We start from the raw sequence: 23,731 nt of genomic DNA, 5'->3' as shown, positions 1-23,731 counted from the left end.
TTGTGGACTGAACAACTACTGGATTCTTGGACCTTCTGTTGCCTATGACCACAGCCTATTAGCCATTCCGATAACCCCCCTACCCTCTCTAGAGAGAGAGTCATTCTATAAGTTCTGTTCTTCTAAAAACCCTGCCTAATAGATCACTCACTTAAAACAGTCCTAACCAAGTTGGTAAGGCAAAGAGAGGAGATATAAGGCCTTTAAACTGGAAAAGAAAAACAGAATCAATCCAACTCTCCTTTCCAGATGACAGAGATCATCTAAGTATAAATCCCAGAGAACCCATAACAAACAAAACACCCTTCTAGTGGATTCAGCTAAGTCTCAGGGTGTAAAACTAGCACAATCCAGTTGTATTTCTGTATACTAGCTATGAATATCTGGAAATGGACATAAAAAATCACAAATGCCATTTCTCTCCAAAATAAAATATTTAGGTATAAAGCCAAGAAGACATACATAGGACCTATACAGAAAGTTAAGAGTTGGTGAACAATGATGTAACTTAGACTTCAATAGGTAGACATACGGTGTACATGAACTGGAAGGTTCAGCATAGTAAATATGTCAGTTCAGTGCAGTTTCTGTCAGTATCCCAGCAGGTTTTTGAAACATTACAAGCTTTTCTTTTGCGGGGGTGGGGTAAGGTCAGTCTGTCGTCACAGTTCATGTAGCCAGTTCAACTTCTGATCTCCTGCTTCTGCCTCCTGAGAGCTGCATGAGCTGCTACCACCAGTTTATGTGGTGCTGGGAATTAACCACAGGGCCTCACACATGCTAGTAATTCCTGTCAGGTATAAGTGTATACAGAAATGAAAAAGTAGTACTACCGATATTTCCTTAGCACTGTGATTTAAAATACCAAAATCATTGAAAATGAAAGTTTTCATTTCTTGGTTTTAAAAAAACAAAAACAAAAGCCTTTCCCAAAGCGCAGCGCAGTCTCTGTGCTGCTTGGCTCTGTATCATAGAACCTGACATAAATACAGCAAGCGTCTCTCCTGCCTTGGCGGATTGTCACCTCCTTTCTAAGCATGGATCAGCTTCTAGGATTTTACCTCTCGAGCTCTCAGTGTTGTGGAACTTCTCAGAGTTTCTCTGACATGAAGGCTGTCCTTCTGTCACTTTATGAATGTATTTATTTCTTTTTCAGTACTAGAGATCAAACCAAGGGCCTCATAGGTACCAATGAGCTACATATTCAGCCCTTCTTAAATTTAAAACACATATTTATGTAGTGCAACAGCTCTCAACCTGTGGGTCACGACCCCTTTGGGCATGGAATGGTCTTTCACAGGGGTTGCATATCAGATACCATGCATATCAGATATTTACATTACAATTCATAGCAGTAGCAAAATTGCAGTTATGAAGTAACAACAAAATAGTTTTATGGTTTGGGGTCACCACAACATGAGGAACTGTATTAAAGGGTCGCAGCATTAGGAAGGTTGAAAACCACTGATTAAGAGAGAGAGAAAGAGAGTCTATGTGTCTGTCTGTCTCTGTGTGGAGGTGTGGGGGTTTGTCTGTGTGAGTGCAGGGACCTGTGGTGGCTAAAACAAGGCCTCAGATCCCCGGGAACTGGAGTCACAGGTATTTGTGAGCCTCTTTGGGAGGGCAATATGCAATCTTCTTGAGACTGTGTCTTGCTGAGTAGCCCAAGCTGGCCTTGAACTCACAAAGATCCCGTGCTCTGCTTCCTGAGCGAGGTGTGAAAAGCTCCACCACTTCACCAGTGTGCACTCTTACCTGCAGAGCCCTTTCTCTGATCCCAGTGTTTATTTTTCAGACAGGGCCTCATGTATCTCAGTTGGCCTCAAACTCAGAATGGAGCTGAGGATGGCTTTGAACCTTGGCCCTCCGCTACACTTCCTGAATGCTTAGGATTGTGGGTGTACACTACCATATCTAATTTATGTGGTGTTAGGGATCAAACCCATGGCCTCATGCATGCTAGGCAAGCACTCTACCAACTAAACTACATCCTCAACCCTAAAAAATTAGTCCTTAGGGTAGTTGCAGTTAATATACTGTAGTAGCTGAAATGTGAAAGCTTATGTAAAGGAGGGACTGTTTGTATCTAACGAAGTCCATGTATTTAATGGTAGTGGGCATTGACCCTAGGGCCTTGGGTGTGCTAAACCCATGCAAGTGCCCTACCATATACCAAGCCCAACATAGGACTTTCATCTAGAATGTATAAACAACCCTCAAAATTCCAACAGTTTAAAACAAACCTACTTAGAAAGTGGGAAAGTATAAAACATTTTACCAAAGCGGCTGTGTAGATGGTAGAAAAGCCATGAAAACCTGTTTAGCATCATAGCCATTAGAGACATGCAAATTAAGTCTACAAAGACATACTAGTAAATAGTTATTAGGGCATAAAAATGATGATAGTACTAAATACTGGTGAAGATATGGTTAAACTAGAGTATTTTATGCATAGCTTATGGGAATGTAAAATGGTGCATACTCTCTGGAAAACAGTTTGCCAGTTTTTAATGCAACATAATATATTTACCATATAAGGCAGCAATTGTGCTTCTATGGATTTATCATAGAAAAATAAGATATATGTTTAAGCAAAAAATCTGTAGGCTTCATATGTTCATAGCAATTCTTTCTTTCTTTCTGTCTATCCATCTGTCTGTCTGTCTATCGTGTATATGATGTGTGTGTGTGAGAGAGAGAGAGGGAAGGAGGGAGGGAGGGAAGGAGGGAGAGAGAGAGAGAGAGAAAGAGAGAGAGAGAGAGAGGAGGTGTGCCATGCCACAGTGTACATATGGAGGTCAGCAGATAACCTTCAGGAGTTGGTTCTCTGCTTCCACCTGATCTTAGGGATCAAATTCAGGTTGTCAGGCTTATGTGGCAAGTGCTTTACCCACTGAACCATCTCTCCTGCTGAGCAGGTGTATTATAATAGCCAGAACCTAGAAACAGCTTGGACGTTCTTAAGCAGGTAAATGATTAAGCAAACTGTACAGATATGATGGAATACTCAGCAATAAAAAGAAACGAACACTTGATGTTTGCGGTATCTTGGGTAGATCTCAAGGGCATTATGCTTAGTGAAAAAAAATGCCAATCTGTGTAGTTCCATTTATATAACATTCCCCAAATGTCAGAATTACAGAGCTGGGGAACAGAAATCAGTGGTTATCAAGGCTTCAGGCTGGGACACAGTGGCAGCACAAGATGTAGTTATAAAGAGCTCCTACAGTGGGTTCCTCTGTAGGGTAGAGCAGTTCTATAGTTTGATTGTACTGATGGCTACGTAAGTCTGTAACCTGAATAAAACTGTATAGTGTATAGGATGATACATATATACATGCAATATACATGCAAAAGTGTACATGTAAAGGTAGTGCAATATAATTCTTCTACTGTGTTATGAGACCTGTTATAAAACTTATAAGACCTATTGTACCTGTGTCCTTTTCTTGCTGTTGATGTTAGATTGTCATTATATAAAATGTCACTAGTAAAGAGTACAGGATACTCTTTCTCTATTTTTATATTTCCCATGAGCTTATAATTATTTCAGACTAAATTTTTCTTCCTTCCCACCTCCCCCCGCCCTTTTTTTTCTTTAACAGGCTTTCTTTAGAGCCAGGAACTATCATCTTTGTAAGGCAGAGGTCACTTGTTTTATTTTGTTTTGTTTTGAGACAAGGTCTCTCTCTGTAGCCCTGGTTGTCTTGGAACTCACTATGTAGACCAGGCTGGCCTCGAACTCAGATCCACCCGAGAGGTCACTTATTTGTTATGCTCCCCTGTCTGTTGCTTGTACTGTTCCAGGACTCTAAGTGCCTTAGCCTTCCCAGACCTCTTCGCTGGCATTATTCACCATCCAGGCATCTCTACCTGAGGTTTGCAAGAGCATTTCTCAGGGTTTTAGCCCAAAGATGGAGTATGGTACCTCATAAATGTGATAACTCTGCTGGAGCATCTTTTTTAAGAGGCTGATTCATACCTTTGGTTGGTATTTCTATAGAATACTTACACTGGGGAGAGAAACCATAGGTAATAGATGAGTAATTTGGAGCTGACAAGTGCTCATCATCCTGCTTTTTATAAATACCCATGCCTTTTAATTTTTCTTGGAAGATAGATCATAAACCACTGCAACCTCCCAGACTCTTTATAAAAAGCACTATCCACTAAAATTGGGGAGAAAGTGGAGTGCCACATGTATAAAATACCCAATTAAAGTCTTTTATTCACCTCCAATGTAACTTCATTTTAAAAATCTTTGTATGTGTGTGGGGTGGGGAGGATTGAGAGAACACTGTTTGAGATTTGAGTGTAGTACATACAGTAATTTAGCCATTTCAAACAGTTGAACAAATTGTACACCTGTGGTTAGATTGACGGTAATGACAGTGATTTAATTTTCATTGTCAAATTGTTCTTGCTCTGACAACCCTTCCTCACAGTTTCCCACATCCGGGTTTCCCTAAAATGTGACTGGGTTGGGCAGCGCTCGGCCAGGGTGTTGTGACTGTGGAAGACAGAGCACGGTGGTGTAAATCCTCTCGCCTTCACTCCAGCCGTCCTGTGAGGTCGAGGGTGAAAGTAAACTCACCTTGCTTCCCCTGCCCCCAGCGACGGCACCAAGCTGATTCTTCCAGACTCGAATAAGATGCCTGGGGATGTCCTAGGTGTGTGTTTGGAGCAGAGCCCTATCTGGTAGATTCTGATGGCTTCTCTAAGTCTCCCTCTCTCTTTTTTTTTCCCCTCGGAGCTGAGGACCAAACCCAGGGCCTTGTGCTTGCTAGGCAAGCGCTCTACCTCTGAGCTAAATCCCCAACCAAGTCTAAGTCTCTTGGAAAGTGTCAGTGCTTCTCTTGAAACAGATTAGATCCCCAGTCTTGGAACAGCAGTTTTGCAGGGATGGGCATCCACAGCAGACTCTGTGGAGCTTAGGGAAATGTCTCTAGCCCCTTCCATTAATCATGTCTTTGCTGTTCTCTTTAGGCAAGGCAGGCCACGGTAAAGCAGCTCTTCCGCCCCATTGAGGAGCTGAAGAAGGAATTTGATGAGCTGAATGTTGTTCTCGAGACTGACATGCAGATTATGGTACGGCTGATAAACAAGTTCAACAGCTCCAGCTCTAGCCTAGAAGAGAAGGTCGCTGCCCTCTTTGATCTTGAGTACTATGTCCATCAGGTATTGTATTTCCTTGCCCATAAATCTGACTTTTTAATTAATAACGCCAAACATAAACCCTACCCTAAACATTGAGAAACAGCGTCAACAGTGTTACTTCATGGCACAGACACTTCAGTGTAGGCCAATGTCTACGGTAGTTGGATGTGTTCTTGGAGGCGAGGACAAACCTTTTCTGCTGAACTTTTTTTTTTTTTTTTTTTTATTCTTTTTTTTTTTTTTTTTTTTAAATTTATTTATTTACTATGTATACAGTGTTCTGCCTGCACACATCCCTGCAGGCCAGAAGAGGGCACCAGATCTCATTACAGATGGTAGTGAGCCACCATGTGGTTGCTGGGAATTGAACTCAGGACCTTTGGAAGAGCAGTCAGTGCTCTTAACCTCTGAGCCATCTCTCCAGCCCTTCTGCTGAACTTTTACCCCTATTTTTTTTTAAACATTAAGACAAAATAACCATAATCTTGTGTTACTTATAGTCTGGAAAGGGAAGCAGATATAATGAACAACTGAGCAAATTAACAAATAATGAGCTAATTTAAGATTGTAATAGGGCTTCAAAGAGTGATGTAGGAGTGTCCCATAGGGGACTTAGAACTAATTAACTAGTTAGAGTCAATAAAGATGGCTTCTCAGAGGAATAGGAATTGGCTAGATGAAGAAGAGGAACTCTTAAAAAGGTGGTGGCAGCTGTTACCCAGGGGCCAAATCTGGTGTAATGTCTGTATTTGTGAATATCATTGTATTGTGATAGCTACACCCACTTGCAGTATTTATGATTATTTTCATGCTATGGTGATACAGTTGAGTAGTTGTGACAGAGACCATGTTTGCAAAGTCAAAAATATTTATTGCTTAATCCATATCACCTCTGTTCTACTCACCTTCCCCAGAACACTCTGGGAACATTATGGAAGAGGGGATGAAAATACCATGAGAGCCAGAGGTCAGAGAGAGCTGGAGTGAGACAGTGTCCTCTTAACAGAAGACTGTACTCACACTCATGAATTCACAGCAGCTGTGGTTGCCTGCACAAGCCCTATACACAACTGAGCCAGTCAGCAGTCCAGCATGGCAGGAGAGGGACTCAAGTCCCCACCTCTGGCTGAGGAGCGACTGACAGTTGATGGCTGAGGGCGGGGAGGAAATTTTCTTTGTGGATGTGGTCCCTAGTGGCTCAACTGTGCTCCAGTGGACGCCCCATACCCATCATACATGGGAAGCAGAAACTGGACTCACTGGGTTATTGTTTTTTTTTTTTTTAAGGACTTGGAATTGGGAGGTGGTAGGGGTGAATCTGGGAATGGTTAAGGGGAGAATGGGGATCATATTGTATACACATATGAAATTCTCAAAAATTAGTAAAATTGTTTTACTTATTTTTTAAAATTTGATGATGGCCATGATAGCACATGCTTTTAATCTCAGCAGTTAGAAGGCAGAGGCATGCAGATCTCTGAATTTAAGACCAGCTTGGTCTACATAGTGAGCTCCTAAACAGAACAGCCAGGGCTATAGACAGAGAAACCCTGTCTCAAAAAAAAAAAAAAAAAAAAAAAAAAAAAGAATTTGGAGAAAGTTAGTTCCTTATTGTTAGGAACTTTAGAAAAGTTTACTAGTCCATGTACTAGAGCTCTCAAAGCAGAGCAAGTTACCTGTGTCCAGACTCTAGGGCAGAGATGAGCGTGGTAAGGTGGAAGGCCTGGGAAGCCTGGGGTGACTGGACCACAGACAGGGAGGAGAGATGCTGGGAGCCAGAGAGGGAAAGCTGGGGATACCCTCTTACTCTTGGGGATCGTGCCCATAATCCTGAGACTCAGCCAAGAGTGTGAAGCTCCATGGTGACCCTTCAGACATGCAATAGCTAATACTGAGCAGTCTTCACTGTCTGCTGATTCAAGTAAGTCTCATTTTTATTGTTGTTTGTTGTTTGTTTCTGAGGTAGGGTCTCTCTGTGTTATCCAGGATAGTTTCAAATTTTAAGGCTCCAGGGATTCATCTCTCCTCAAGGTCCTGAATAGTGGGAATTGCAAACCCTGACTGACTGCTCCCGCTCTTTAACTGAGGACAGTGAAGATCAAGCTGATGAATGATAGAGACAGGATTTGTAACAAGATCAGTCTGACCCTACATCCTAAGATTTTAGATTTTTGACCAGTGTACATCTCATGGAACACTGGTACCTTTTACATGAGGATCAAAAGATAGAGGTAAAGAAGAGCTAAGGCAAACCATTCATTTCTTCAGGCACTTGAGATAGATTTATGAACAAGATTGGAGCTTACTTTCTAGCAGAGGCAGATAGGCAGATTTACCAAATAATTTGTTTGAAAGGGAATAACCTATGAAAAAGTAAAAGGAAGAACAGTATAGAAATTGGTAGTGTTAAGAAGCATCTCAGACAGGAGGTGGGAACATGACAAGTATATTCAAGGAATACAAGTTGACTCTGACTGGAGCTAAAAGGAAGAGCCCTGCCCATCAATACCTGTGGCAGGTGGGAGAGCTGGTCCTGTGGTCATAAATGTGGGAGGCCCATCCCCGACTCTCAAGCTGCAGCACTTGGGAGAGCAGGCCCTGCACCTCACCAGGGCAGCACAACAGAGCCAACCCTGTTAGTGCAGGTGTGGGTGAGCCAGCCCCGAAGTTGTGAGCATGGGAGAACTGTCCCTGTTACCCATCTGTCTTGTGGTGGCATGGGCATGGGAGAACTGCCCACCTCCCGCCCCCAACACACACAGCCCATCAACATCTACGGCAGGTGGTAGAGCTGACCCTGTGGTCATAAGAACAGGAGAACTATCCCTGACCCCCACCAGCTGCAACACTCAGGAGAGCAGGCCTTGCATCTTGCCAGGGTAGTACAGTAGAGCCAACCTTGTTTGCTCAGGTGTGGGTGATCCAGCCTCAAAGTTGTAAGCATGGGAGAGCTGTCCCCATTTCACATCTGGCGGACCAACCCTACATCTGCCCAGGCCCAGACCCAAGGATATGGCTTGGCCCACTCCATCATCCACCCTATATATGATCTGCTGGAGCATGTGAAGGGACCTGACCTGAGACCCAAAGCTGCAGGATCTTCACAACACAGGACAGCAGCAGGATATGCAGGAGGAGTCCTAGCAAGGCCCATCATCCAGAGGGTAGTAGAAACCAGAGGCCTTGAACCAGACCAATGACTCTGCAATGAACACTTGCATTAAAGATACATGGACAGAGGGGTTCATGACATGACTCACCGTGTCACCAGCAGCTTCCATGACAACATTTTAAAGTTTTTCCCTTACTTTTTTACTTTTTTTTTTTTTCCTTTTTTAAATTTTGTCTTATTTGGCAGTGTGCAGAGGCAGCAGGCAGATGTGAAGAGACAGGGAAATAAATGATACCAAGATATATGATGTAAAAGAACATAGAATAAATAAATTTTAAAAAGAAAATAGATTTATTTTATACAATTAAGAAAAGGAAGGAAGAGAAAGAAAGAGAGAGAGAGAGAGAGAGAGAGAGAGAGAGAGAGAGAGAGAGAAAGAAAAGAAAGAAAGAAAGAGAAAAAGAAAAGGAAGAGACCATGGACCCTCCTAGGCCATGGAAAAGTGGGATTGGAGCGCAGTGGACAGAGGGTGGTGTGAAAAACACCTCCAACTGTTGTTGGGAATTTGACTGGAGATAGGGAGCCTTGGTGGAAACAGCTAATGGAGTAGAGGCCCAAAAGGCTGTGCAGTCATAATCTCAGGCATGAGATCTTTACCTACGGAATAGAGCCTCAGTGTCCTCCTCATCCTGTCCCCTCACCCCACCCTGCTGTCTGCAGGGGTTACTTCGTCCTCTTCCCCTGCTCACTCTTTCTCAGACCCCAAACAGCAAGACTGTGATCCTCTTCTGAGGTGATAAAATGAACCTGGGTTCTCTTCCCCCTCCTAGTCCTTTCTTTAGGGTGAAAAGGACCCCCTCCCTGGTTTTCCACTAGAGATACTTAAAGAATCAAGGCTTCCAGGGGTTACTGATGTTGACAGCTTGTATTACTCTTTCATCTTTAACACCCTTGGGCAGCTCTTTAGGTATCAGCTTTCTGGAGGGTCTTGCTTTAGGTCACATGAAAGGCTAAAATCACTAGAAGGCTTACCATGCCTAGAAGGCAGTGAGTTACACAAAGGCTAAGCTAGCAATGAGCCAGCAACAACAACAAAACTTCTCCCTGCAGGTCCCATCTGGCAATGTCATCCCCAGGGTGGCATCTCATTCCACTCTCACAGTTCCTTGGACATCACCAGACTCAGCCAGAGGTCATCACAGAAACATTCCATTGGTCAAGGCCAAACCCACTCTGTTGGCAAAAATGCCCTCCGTGTTCTGAGTCATTGACTCGGGCTTGTCTACTAGGGTACCATATGACCTTGGTAAGTTGTGATTTCTCAGGGAGATTCCAGAATACATAGCTCAGCCTGGTTTCTGGTTGTGATGGAGAACTGGGTGATGTAATGCTAACTCTGAGGCAAATAGAACTTTTCTAGCCAGGCCCTTCCATCGATTCCCACTCTAAATTTACTGAATAGAGGTTTAAAGAGCCATGTACTTCAAGGACTTGAACTGGATCTGCCAAAGGGTTCCTTGCAGCCGTAGTTTAATTATTAAAACAGGATATGTGAAAAGCAAAACCTTGTGTGTAGAAAACAGATTGTGAATTATTTATGAGAAAGGCCTCTGCCTGCCCCTTCTGCCCTGGGCAGAGTACCTGCCTTTTCTCCTGTGACTCCTCCATTATTTACCCCACCTTTCTTTCTCAGATTTCTGGTCTCTCATCATCTTGTAGTGCTCCAAAGTTTTCCGAGTGTTGGCTTCGTTCCCTCCATCCCTTCCTGATGCTCTCTCCCTCCACGCCTCTCCACTGGTCTTGGCCATCCTGGAGGCAGCCTGAGAAAAGTTCTGGCTCTAAACTTGCCGTCTTCTTTGCAGCTCTGGGAAGAACCAGCTTTGGGCCGGAAGGAACCTTTGCTTTCTCATTCCTAGTCAAATAATGATAGGATACCTTCAAAGGCTGAAGTGTTTGCAGAAGTAAAAGCAACTTGTATCTCCTGGAATTGTTGCCATGTAGATAAGCAGAATCTAGAACAGATCCGCAGTAACTCTGGCTGTGTTGGTTTGGGGTCAACAGAAGGGCAGCTCTCCTGCTAGGTTTGGCTAAGTGGCTATCTCACATGTGGCCTGATGGGGTTTTCAACAGAAACCCGGCCCAAGGAGGATCAAAAGATAGGTGTGAATTGATAAGTTTTTAAAGGAGGGGCATGTCTATATCAGCAAAGTGCCTCATTCTAAAGCCTTCCTAATTAGCAGGGCCTTGAGACTGTAGTCATCCTTCTGCACAGGGACAGGTTGTGAGGCTTTGGACAACCCTTGGCAGCCAGACCTGATGCTGCACTGTAGCCTGGATGGAGGCTTCCTTGGGTTTGCAATAATAGGACCCATGCACCTGTTGGCACAGACGCTATAGATTGGTTTTTTAAATTCACAGTAGGGTTTTCTATGGAGAATAGTTCAAATTTTTATTTCTCAATTCCAGGGTTCATCATGGCACACTAGTTCCACACTCCTCACTCATCTAGTCACTGGACTATAGCAGTGCATGGAAACCCCTGCTCTTGTGGAAGTTCTGTCAATGTATGACTGTCTTCATCCAAGTACTGAAAGTAGGCCAGGCCCACCCAAGAGCATGGGCAGAGTCAGACTAAGCTAAGCTTTGTGCCTGCTTTTTCTCTCAGAACCTGCTTTCTAGTTTGGAGGCAGAAGCTAGGACAGAGTTAGAAAGGAACCAATTCTGGGTTCTAGGTGGGAAAGGTAGGCATTCATTACATCACTGCTGGGCTCTCGCTTCTGAGCCTTCCCGGTTTGCTGTAGAGTGATGTCATGTGGAGATGAGGTCACCTTTTGGAGGCAGTAAGAATCTGACTTTTCACATATATATACACAAATATAGGATTTAGTAAGTTAACTAGTAAAATAATTTTTTTTAATTTGGTGGGGTTTTTTTGTTTGTTTGTTTTGTTTTTGAGACAGGGTTTCTCTGTGTAGCCCTGGCTGTCCTAGAACTCGCTCTGTAGACCAGGCTGGCCTCAAACTCACAGAGATCTGCCTGTCTCTACCTCCCAAGTGCTGGGATTAAGGGTGTGTGCTACCATCACCTGGCTAAATAGTTATTTAATAGCAATTTAAAATAATAATCTAAGTGCCACAAAGTCAGCATGCCTGTTACATCTCAAACTAGGATTTCTAAGACATCTATGTAATTATTGATTTCATTGTAATGAGACATTTTTATAATCACTTGGGTTCATTGTTAGAAGTCACTCAGCTTATCAGCTATGTGATGATAGAAATAGTCTGCATTGCTGGCATTTAGGCCCCTAGTTAGTAAAGCAGACCTGGGTTAAAGCCTTTGGGAAACTGACTTTTGTACAGATTTTATAATAAATGTCCTCAGATTCAGTCAACATTACAAAAAAAAAAGGATAATATCGTTACTTCTCTCCCAGCACTCTTGTAGAACACCCCCACCCCACCACCCACCCACACACCCTGCCCTCTTATAGTCCCTGGTTTCTAATTAAAAGTCAACTCTTTTTTTAGCCTCCACTGGTCCCATTGTGTTTGTACAGCCACAGGAAGTACGGCACTGTTTAGGTGGTGCCATGATGCCAGATTCTTTGTGTTAACAGCTTGTGTGTTTGGAGTAAGCTTTGTGACTCATTGCAGCGTTAGAATGTTCTGAGGCATGTTTGGCATTAGCAAGAGCTAGGTGCCATTTCCGCCGATTCCCACGCAGGTGCTCATAAATGGTGCTACATGAATGAGAAGTTCTCCAGTGTAAGATTACTTTAAAACTTGGGTTGTTTATACACCCTTTCTAGTTACTCAGAAATGCCTCTGCTGCCTTTTACCTTTGGTTTTGGCCAGTCACCAGAAGAAGAACTCTCAGAAGAGGCTTCCTCCCCTGATGGCTAGCCTGTACTAAGCAGTGCCTTCGTTGCAGATGGATAACGCACAGGACCTGCTGTCCTTCGGTGGTCTTCAGGTGGTGATTAACGGGCTCAACAGCACAGAACCCCTGGTGAAGGAGTACGCTGCCTTTGTGTTGGGGGCCGCCTTTTCCAGGTGAGCAGCAGGACGGATTGCCATTGGTCTAACTGGCTTGAGGAGAGGTTACACCCATACCTCTGCCCGCAGGTCAGTGTGGTGCTGATGAAGCTGAGGCTTGAGTCAGACTTTATTCTAAATAGCCGTTTTCACCCATGCTATCCTGTTCTGTGATGTCTTCCCCTCCATCCTATGTATATATGGACACTTGGGAGCAGATCTTAGGTCACATTCTCTTTTTTAGAAAAAATGAATAAAGGGATCAGCCACATATAGTAAGTAGTGAGAAGAGAGAGAAGCTCCAGGAGCTGATCCCTTGGACAGTAAAGCTGCAGCTAGTGAATAAGGGGTGAATCTGACCAAGAACGGCCTTTGGAGAGGGATGTGGCTTCCCCTAGTTGCTAGAATTAATCCCACCAGTCGAGAATAAGACCACTACCACAATTTAAAGCCAAATTTGAAGTAAGTTTTAATCAAATACTGGCCAGGTTGATGGGCTCTGCAAAGGTCCATCTCTGGTTCCCCAGAAAAATGGCCCCGAATCAAGTTTTACAAGGGCTTAAGAAGGAAAACCCATAATTCCCATCAGGTCCAATCAGGGGCAAGCATACATCCTGAGGTACTTCCTGCCTGTGAACCTTCTGCCCATATATGATCAAGCCCATCCAGCACAGATGGATCAAACAAGCTTGTTTAGGGGAATGAAAATGTGGCTTGTTATCTCCCATAAACAGTAGACTCCAGAATTTCAGGAACTATCTGTCCTTGGGCAAGAGGCTTGCAGAGTGGAAGAATTTTTGTTTTATGGATCACCTAGGCACAGTAATTAAAACTTAAGATATAACTTTGGCTCTCACAATAGAACCAATTAACATGCAGTCAGGTTATTGCATTCTCTAGAGAGAGTCTTTTTAGCATTTCAGTTAGTCTGTCTTTGCTGGAAAACTTACAAGGCAAGACAAGCAGCAGACACCTTGAAAGAATGGATGTGGAGAAATACGTTGGTATCAAGTCATTGTATTCACTTAAAAAGATCAGTATGTCTTTATACTGTCTTTATGTCCATTTAAAAAATCTGCTCATAAGGTCATCTATATTCCTAAAATAGGAACAGATAGTCTGATTCTTGCCTCAAGGGTCCTGACTATTAATGTTGCCTTGCTTAGATAGTTTGTGGTGAGGTGGGAGAAAGGCTGGTCTCAATGCCATTGTGGAGTTTGTTTGCAAACACTTTGCCTTTTTATCCATTCTTACACTTATTTAATCAGAATCTCAATCTGATCCTTTCTTTTCATAGCAAAATGAAGGACAGTTGTCTGGGGGAGAAGCTAAGAGCTAGCCAGCCTTTGCTCCCTTATCACTGCCCACCTCAGGTCTAGGTGTCCTGAGTGGAGTGCTGTAGACACTTAGGCTCCCACTTCCAGGACAACTACATCTCCGTCGGTCTCACTTTCCAAAGCCAAAGTGTTTCCAAAAAGCCCAGAGGAATCTCCTGTCCAGCCACTGACACAGCTGTGGTTTCAGTCCAGGGTCTCACCCTCATAGGGCTGTAGAGATTTGAGAACTTAGGTTCACTGTTTGCTTCTCAAGCCAGAAGTGAATTAAGTCAAATTCTAACCCCTTTATCTAGACTCACTTTTGAAATCTGTCTTATTCCAAAATATTTCCAGTATGAATGTGATATGCTACATATCCCTTGCCATTGCTTCTGGAAATAGATTCTGGAAAAACAGTAGCATCCTCATACCACTTCCTTGTTAAAGGGGACTCAGTGACTTGAGAAGCATGCATTTAGACATTCTTAGCAAACCATACCTCGCCCACGTGCTGTGCCAATATGTGGTATTCTGATGACATCTCCATGACTGGACTATGTTAGTGTAAGACCGTATTAGCGTTCACACAGCATCACTAATATTAATAGAGACAAATATAAAATATTGCTATTTAGTGTTTTGATGGCAAGCGCACTACTGTAGTCAAAATGTTCTAGCTGGGATTTTGATAGCTCACTGGAGGGCTGTCACAGTGACAGCATGGTATGGCGCCAGAGCTTTTGGAAGCCAGCAGCAGGCTTCTGAACACCAGGAAAATGTCAAGGTTTGTGTAGAGAGAAGCTTGACACAAGGAAGACTATTTCTGTGCAGAGAGGCTGGCTTCGGTGTATTGTCTGATATGCATTACTTACTTACGATGTCCTAAGTAAGATGAGTCTGCACCTCCCTCACTGTTGGAGACTCCATCAGAGGTGCAGTTGAAGTGATTAGATAAGCTTGCTCTTTGCTCAAAGGACATTCTAGAAATAACATCCTGGAATCAGGCATTTGTAGGCAACCTTTTGAACTGGGAACAATAATTGGTGCCCAGTGCCCTTCATAAAGGTGAATAGCAAATAAAAATATATAATAAGCACTTGCCCATAATAGCGTGGCATCCACATCATCATTACCTCATCACAGTGGGTCCTTTTTTAATATCAGTTTTCCTTCAGGGCAATTCTTCCATCATTTATTTCTATAGTACAAGCCCTGTCATCTCTAGTTTGTTAAGGTGTTTATGTTTCATCACATCTCTTGCTGATAATGTTGCTGCTTCAGGGAGTGCTCGTATGCCTACCTGGGTTAATTGCTTGATAAGTTCTTTCATGCACATTTCTGTGGATGAAGAGATCTCTTCCCCAATGTTAAACATCAATTATTCCAAGATCAAGAAAAAGGATGGCAGAAACATAATTGACATGGCTACTGAAATCAAATTTGTTCCTTTATTTAAACATGATTAACACCCAATTGAAGGTCACACATACTCATTTTCTGCTGTGTATTGCCCATGTATAATAAGGTAGGTGAAGTTCTGTGTGAGTTATGCAGAAATGTGTATGCTGACCATTAGCAGATTCATATTTTCATAGCTACTTTCTTTTAAAAGTCCCTTTCTTCTTCAAGTAAGTGATTTTCATTGGCCTTTTGTGACCTGATTTCATTCCACAGTAGCACCTGTTAATGTCTGTCTACAATCCGACCTACCAGAGTCTCAGACAAGTCCTTTGTGCTTCTGTAGAAAAGACGTTTTAGAAAGCCTTGTGCATTTCAGAAGCCATACAGCTTTCTGTAATCTGGTTTGGCTTCTTCCCAGCAAACTGGTTGGCTGCTTTTCTTTCCCATTTTCTCTTTGTAAGCCTCTACCAGAGTTAAACTACTCAGAAACTGGTGTGATTGCTCCAGTGAGACTGACTCTGCTGTTCACACCTCCCCTTCTCGTGCACGTGTTGTTTTGTATCTGTCTTTAATGACCCATGAAGCCTGAGGCAGGTTAGTCTTAACAATAAAAACCTGGAGTCAGATATTAGGGTGAAAGCTGAAAGATCAGCAAAGCTGAAAGATCAGCAAAGTGGAGCAGCCGCCACCTAGAGATTTCTTACCTCTAGAATCCTCAAACTGAATGGGCGTCAGATCCTGTCTCCACCTCCCGAGTGCTGGGATCAAAGGCATGAGATCCCATGTGCCAGGATCAAAGGTGTGTGTTGTTGGTATTTTATTCTTTGTGGGGGCCTGCCATCCAGCTCCCAAATAAATCACACACGGAGGCTTATTATTACTTATGAATACTCAGCCTTAGCTTGGCTTAGTTTCTTGCCAGTTTTTCTTAACTTAAATTATCCCTTCTACCTTGTTTGCCTCTGGGCTTTTTCTTTTCTATTCCTGTATACCTTTCTGTGTTTCTTACTCTGTGGCTTGCTGTGTAGCTAAGTGACTGGCCCCTGGAGTCCTCCTCCTCCTCTGGCTCCTTGCTCCTTTTCCATTCCCCAGATTTTTCCTTCTATATATTCTTTCTGCCTACCAACCCTGCCTATCCTGTCTCCTGCCTTGCTATTGGCTGTTTAGAGCTTTACTAGGGGCTGGAGAGATGGCTCAGAGGTTAAGAGCACTGACTGCTCTTCCAGAGGTCCTGAGTTCAATTCCCAGCACCCACATGGTGGCTCACAACCATCTGTAATGAGATCTGGCACCCTCTTCTGTATACATAATAAGTAAATAAATCTTAAAAAAAAAAAAAAAAAATTTAAAAAAAAATAGAGCTTTACTAGACCATCAGGTGTTTTAGACAGGCACATTAACACAGCTTCACAGAGTTAAGCAAATGCAACATAAACAAAAGTAACACACCTTAAAATATTCTGCTACAGGCGTGCACCACCACTGAGCGGCTCTGTTTCTCTTTTAGACTGGTTTAATCTCGTGTAGCCCAGAGTGGCCTTCAACTCCTGATCTTCCTGCTTCTTCCTCCCAAGTGCTGGGATTAAAGGCATGAGATCCCAAGTGCTGGTATTAAAGGTGTGTGCCACCACTGTGTGGCTTCTATGGTTAACTAGTGGCTAGCTCCACCCTCTGATCTCCAGGCAAGCTTTATTTGTCAGAACACAAACAAAATGTCACACAACAGACCCATACTCATATTTACACATGTATGAATTTTTATACATTTACAAAAGTTCATATGTAATGCTTTTATTTGAGTTGTCCATAGTGTGTCTGATGTAATGAAACTTAACCTAGTACATAAAGGGATATACATGTATTATCAGCCATAGAGGGTGTGTTCCATAACCACTCTCCTTGGTATCTTCCTTGGAACCTCCCTGCAGATTTGGGGTTGTAGACATTGGAGAACGAATGTGTTCCCTAGCATTGCATATGCCGCCCACCATGCTCTGTTGCCTGTGCTCTTCCCAGTGTTTCACTAATTATTTTAAAATGATTTTTTAGATTATTGTATGTGTGAGTATTTTGCTCACATACATGTATGTGTGCCACATGCATGTCTGGTGCCCATGGAGGTCAGAAGAGGGCTTCAGATTCCCCAGAACTGGAGTTATGGATGGTTGTGAGCTGTCATGTGGGTGCTAGGAACTAAACCTGGATCCTCTGGAAGAGCGACAAGGGCCTTAACCATTGAGCCAGCTCTCCAGCCCTATTTACCAATTAATTTTCAACTATTTGGCCAGTATCTTATTACCATGACCCATCTCTGTCATTAGCCTTTAATTCCTAGGTTGTTTCTGTCCCTGCATCCCTCAGTGAAGTTCTGTGCTGGGCTGGCTCTTCTCCTTTCTCTTCCTGGTGGCTTGCTTTGTGGGCTCACTTGGACCAACATTGTCAGTTTCATTGACCATTTGTTTTACTTCCTGTCATCTAGTAGATAACTTGGAAATTTATTTCCTGTTTTCTTTCGGTATCTCTTAGTGTTCAGCCGCCGCCATGTCTCTTCTCTATGTCTTAGGTCTCCATCACTCCTATGGCCATGCTTGTTGTCCCTGTTGTGGACTGACTGTACCCTCCGTGCGTTTGCCCATCGCAGCCTATGTTCCTCACGCTTTTCCCCTCTAAGGCATCTTCCTCCTCGTCCACCACGGTGTTCAGTACACACTGACTCTGTTCTGCCTCCAGCACAACTTAACAATGTTTATTTTCCTTCCCCTTATTTCCAGACTTCTTGAAAGAATAAATAAAATAGGATACCAATGAGCTGCATTATATTAATATACTCAAACCCACTGTTTTTACAATCTGGTTTCTGTTTCTCCATCCATGAAAGTTATCAAGAGGACTTTGCCTTCACTGACACCTATTTCAGTCAACAGTATTAGCCGTGACATTCCTTGGAAACTATACGTCATTATACTTTCTTGTCCATAAGTGAGCGTTTTGCCTCCTTTTTTCTGTGCTGGTGATCCAACCCGGGACTTCACACATACCAATCACGTGCTCTACTACTGAGCTACATCCCCAGTCCACCTTTTCTTCTACGGCAACATCATTCCTCTGCTGTCTTCCAGTTGTAGCTACTCATCAAGATTCTTCCAGCCTTGTCCTTTCTGCTTCTCTGCTAGTAACTCTTTCTCCTCTTCTTTCAAATACCCTCTAATTGTGAGTCACAACAAAGTCTACATTCAAGTCCAGTCCTTTTCTTGAGATTTCCTCATCCTAGATTCCACCATACTGATTGAACCTCACACTCGAAGAGGAGAAAATTGAATTCATTATTGGTTGTTGTTTTTTTTGTTTTTTGTTTGTTTGTTTTTCCACAAACTATGTTTTTCTTCCCACATTTTTTTTTCGTCTGTTCTTGTCACAATGATTGTAGTTACTCCAACTTGAAGCTTTGGAATGCTGTGTGAGTGTGTGCTCTCCCTTCACTCTCCTGCCGGTGAACAGGGCTTGCAGGTTTCATCTCCCTATTGCTATCTCCTGTACCATTTCTCTTCTTCGTTGACTTTAGAGAATCTTATCCAGAGTGAGAGCTCCTTCCCCTGTGCTAGGAGATGAGCCATGACTACCTAAACCAAGCATGGTAATCACTTTCTCTATGGATGTGGATTGATTTAGAGATGGGCAAACGATTCAGTTCCGACTGATGCAGCATAGAGAGACATTAGTTAGAAAGCTTCTGGAAGGATTTTACTCCTTAAGTCAAAAGCTCAGAGGGAGGCCTCACCCATTGCTTCTTGCCTTGACTGCCTCTATCCTGGAGCCCCAGCAGCTGCCTGGGACCAGTGAGATGAGAATCAGCCAGGAAGCTGAGGATGAGAGAAGACAGGAGGAGCCTGTGTCCTTCCTGATGGTGTACACACACTATAGTGGTATTTGGACATACTCATTTTCAGCCTTTCTTGTGAAAGGTAGTTGAATGTCTTTTTTTAAAATCACAGTTAATTTCTGAACTGATCCTTGTAACTGAACTTACATTCATATTGATAATCCAAAATCCCTCTCAGATTTTTAAGTCTGTTGTATTCCTTCTGCTTCTTCAAGGTACTTGTCTCAGTTTGCCGTTCTAGAGTTGTTTGCTTCTCTACGTGGACTCCTTACTGGAGAGGACAGGCAACTTTACACTTGAACTTTGCTAGCTCATTGTTATATAACACAGGGCCTGGCATTAACTAGACGGTCAGGAAATAATTATTGGAAGAGTAAATGAAGAAACAAATGAATGGAAATGAGTTATTTCTGAGATAATGAATGCGGCTGAGTGGAGAGTGTGGTTTTTATTATTAATGATGTAATAGTGGATGATTCAGATGCCATACCTTGACCCTTTAAAACCTAAAGCCTTGGAAATGAGTGTGTTACCCCACTGGCTGAAGGCCCAGAACATAGACGACTAGAGATTAGGATGAGGTCAGACGTTGGAGTTGCCAGCATTTAAATAAAAGTTTAAATGTGACCCATAGTACTAATCTGACATTTTGCCTCAAGTTCTTAATTTTCCACACTCCTCCAGTGGCAAGGGAGGTGCACGCAGCATGTCTCTAAAAAATCGATTAGTGTAATAACCAGGACTGGCCCAGGCGATTGGAGAGCCGTGGCTCCTAAGCTGCATTCAAAATCTAGTTAGTGTTTTTCAGATGATAATTAATGACCAATGGAAATGAGCTCTAAGCCTGACCAGCTGCCTGGAGTTCTGAAGAAATCAAGACTTCGTTCTGGGGAAGGAGGCACTATTTGCTTAATGAACTTGTCCTCTCAGATTTCTTTGGAATCCGTCTCTGATGTGCTCCTGCCTCCTCCACGTTCTTCTTCGCTGCCTGCAGACTTTTCACTGTTGAGTACTTCTTTTCATTTCTTCCTTCCATAGCCCCAGCCCACAAGGTTCTTTTCTTTATCTTCAGTCTTATTAGCATCTGTTGCCTGGACACCTAAACTGACTCTGATACATTGACTTCTTCGGAGCTCACTAATTCTCTCATTTATTTCCTCATTTATTTCCTCAACAAAAATGAATGCTTTGAAGAGTAGGAATGGGAACCCAAGTCCACAGCACTTTAGAGAACGTAAGTCTACACGGCGGCTTCAAGCTTGAATGGTCTGACACAAAAACTAAAATCACTAAAAATCGGAGGAAAATGGAGTCACGTAGAGCAGGGGACTTACCATTGTCTACACTTCATTTTGTTTGTTTGTTTCTACTAAGTATAAGTTATTTTTGTAATTAAAACAGTAACAAAACAAAGCAGAGTAGACCTAGGAGATTTCTTTATCTAATAAATTTTCTAAGAATTCAAATACCTAGAAATGCTAGATTAAATATTTAAATGTTTCTTTACATGCTCACTTCAGCAATCAAGAGATGGTAGGACAGTTTCTTTGCACAACTTCGGGGAAATCAGTAACATCAAACCTTTCTGTGGTGGCTCTGCAAGAAAGTACAGAAATCCTAAATCCAAATAAAACTGAAATCCCAGGAGGCACAGAAAACTGGAATGGACAGCTGCCTCAGGGACATTGCCATCCTCTAGTGGCCGAGAGCTTCCGGTTTCAGCTCAGAAGTTACAGGAGACAAAATTTAGGACCTCCGAATGAGAGAATAAAAAATGAAATCTTCTAGTCAAAAGGAGTTGTTCAGCCAGGCAGTGATGGCACACGCCTTTAATCCCAGCACTTGGGAGGCTGAGGCAGTTGGATCTTTGTGAGTTCGAGGCTGGCCTGGTCTACAGAGTGAGTTCCAGGACAGCCAGGGCTGTTACACAAAGAAACCCTGTCTTAAAAAACAAACAGACCAACCAAAAACAGCAGCAGAAAAAGGAGTTGTTCATTTGGCTTTGAGTACAATGAGAGATATTTCCAGGCCTGCTCTGGAATACACTTCTGTTGAGGACCACGCACCTTTTATAGTCTGGAAGTGAACCACTATTTTGAGCTATGATTGTTAAATGTATATACAGATGGTTCTAGTAACTTCATGCCTGTAGCTTGTATCATTAGTTAAAAGTATCTTTGCTCCTATGAAGCTATTTATGTCTTAAAGTTTGATGTTTAATACATCCACTAACCTTGTATTTTGGGGGGTATATCTTCTTCATCTTTCTTTCAGTCTTTATTAACATTATATTCTAGATACATCTTTTATTCTACAGCACGTAGTTAGACTTTGTGTGTGTAGATATGTGTATGTGGTATGTTTTACTTTTCTGTTGCTGTGAAGAGTCTATGACTTATAAAGAAGGCATTTAATAGGGGGCTGGCTTACAATTTCAGAGGGTGAGTCTGTGACCATCATGGTGGAGAACATGGCGGCAGGCAGGCAGGCTTGGTGCTGGAGCCGTAGCTAAAAGCTTTCATCCTGATTTGCAAGTCGGAAGCAGAGAGAGAGAGAGAGAGAGTGACTAGGCCTGGCATGGGCTTTGAAACTTCCAAGTCCACTCCAGTGGCATGCCTCCTTCAACAAGGCCACACCTCATAATCTTTCTGAAAACAGTTACACCAAGTGGGGGAGGGGAGAGCAAGCCTTCAAATATGGGAGCCTAAGGGCCATTCTTACTCAAATGACCACATGCTATAAATGTGTTTGTGCATTCTTGTGTGCTCACTCTTATGCCTGTGGAGGCTGGAGTTTGACCCTGGGTGTCTTCCTCAGTGGTTCTCAGCTGTATTTTTATTTTTAAGATCAATTTATTTTTTTTTTTTGTGTGTGTGAATGTTTTATCTTCCTATACACATGCAGCACATGTGCCTGGTGCTCTTGGAAGTCAGGAGAAGGCTTTGGATCCCATGGAACTGGAGGGGCACAGTTGTGAGCCGCCTTGCAGGAGCTGGGGGTTGACCCCAACAGAGCTCTTAACTGATGAGCCATCTCTCCAACCTTCCACTTCATTTTTTGAGACAGGGCCTCATGTAGGCCAGGCTGTCTTAAATTCCGTCTGTAGCTGAGGGTGGCTGTGAACTTGTGGTCTTCCCGCCTCCACTTCTGAGGGCTGGGGATGCAGACATGTACCACCAGGACGAGCATATTGCCAGTTTTGTGATTTTGCCTTCTAAGGGCAGTTAGTTTTACAATTTTTAAAAATGTTTTTATTCATATCTAATTATCAGCAAATTTCATCATTATATGTCCAAGTATGATTTGTTTTAATATGTCCTCTTTGGCTCTCCATGTGCTATTTTAATCTGCAGGCTTCAGCTATGGAAATTTTCTGGTTTATTACCAGTGCTGTGCGCTTCATTGGCTCTCCCCCATACTCTCTATTTGCGGATGATATTAGGCCATCTGCTTCTAACATCTCTCAAGTGTTCTTCCTTCCTCCTTTTCCCATGTCAGATGGATAATGTGCTGACATCATAACAAAGTTTGAGGAGACACATCTCACACAATAGCATGAAAACCCAGTCATCGCACTTAGAAACACAAAAGGATCTCTTTTTAAGTGTCTTTGTCTTTATGTCTTTCTGGATGATTTCATTCACTTGACAGATTTTTTTTTCTGAAGTGTGTTTAATGTGTTTATCACATCCATGAAGTTTTTAGTATTAGATGACTGTATTTTTCACTTCTGGGAGTTTCCTGCTAATTATTGCTTCAATTGAATTGAAAATTTCACTATGTAGCATTTTGATTATTGTTCAATTAAAATGATTTAAATTTTTATTGTGGTTTCTTTGATTCATATGTAATTATATTTCTCAATTTCCAAATACAGTGGAAAGTTTCTAGTCAGTGTTTTTGTTATGAACATTGAGGTTGTAGCCGGATAACTGCCCTTAATTACTAGTCATTTGAAATAGATTGAAATTTTCTATATGGTTAGTTTTCTGTTATGGTTTGGATGAATGCCCCCTAAAGGTCTGCGTATTAAAGGCTTGGGTAGCAGGATGGCACTCTTTGGAAGTAGTCAACCCTTGGTGGGGGGCACTAGTGGGCAATGCCATTGAGATACTCCCTGGAAGTGGATTGTGGGGCCACAGGTAATGAGTAATGCCTTTGACATGTTCCCTGGAAGGGGATTGTAGGACCACATGCCGTCTCTGCTTGCTTCCTGGCTCATAAGTTCAGTGGTTTGCTCCACTTACATGTGCCTTGTACTTACCAGAGACTGAGAGCAATGGTAGACTGGGACATCCAGAATTATGAATCAAAATATCCCTTTTCTTTTTATAAATTGACTCCCTCGGGTATTTCATTATAATAATGTGACTGACTAATAGTGTAAATTCTTCTTTTTTGTAAATGTCCTAAGGATACATGTCTAAAAAGAATGTGCGTTCACTTCTCTGAGAACAGAGTATCTCCGTCTCACTTAACCCCCTTCCTTCCATATAAGTTAAGGCTTGGTGATAGTGTAGAAACAGTATGCATTTATGCCAACCATGGTTCATATTGTGAAGTCTTATTTTCCTTACCCTGGTACAGCTAGCCGAATGGTACAGCACCGTTGTTCTCCTGAGCAGCAAGCCCAGCCCCCAGTCACAAGGCAGTCGTGGATAATCAGCAGTTGTTCACGTTGTGACTTAGCTGTTTGTTAATATGGTTATTAAATACATTTTTAAATTTAGAACGGATTTGTTAAAATGTAAGCCAAACCTATATGTAAGTCAAACCTATGTGTGTGTTATACATATATGTATCCATGTATATATATGTTTACATATTT

The 23,731-nt window shown here is 42.6% G+C and overlaps 1 protein-coding gene and 1 non-coding gene across 2 annotated transcripts in view; one reads left to right on the top strand and one right to left on the bottom strand.

Moving 5' to 3' along the window:
- The window catches only part of Sil1 (SIL1 nucleotide exchange factor), a 244,026-nt gene that overhangs the window by 174,882 nt on the left and 45,413 nt on the right, over positions 1-23,731 (top strand). Inside the window, exons 7-8 of the mRNA XM_059246149.1 lie at positions 4,987-5,178; positions 12,203-12,324. Of these exons, the coding sequence (XP_059102132.1) occupies positions 4,987-5,178; positions 12,203-12,324 (314 nt within the window). The remainder of the gene's footprint in view (positions 1-4,986; positions 5,179-12,202; positions 12,325-23,731) is intronic.
- On the bottom strand, positions 22,396-22,497 carry LOC131896223 (small nucleolar RNA U13). The gene has a single exon (XR_009375389.1). It is a non-coding gene; the product is annotated as a small nucleolar RNA U13 (small nucleolar RNA).

This window comes from Peromyscus eremicus, chromosome 19 (assembly GCF_949786415.1).
Source record: "Peromyscus eremicus chromosome 19, PerEre_H2_v1, whole genome shotgun sequence".
NCBI lineage: Eukaryota > Metazoa > Chordata > Mammalia > Rodentia > Cricetidae > Peromyscus > Peromyscus eremicus.
The sequence above is the reverse complement of the archived record's forward strand: the minus strand, read 5'-3'. Positions and strand labels throughout refer to the sequence as shown.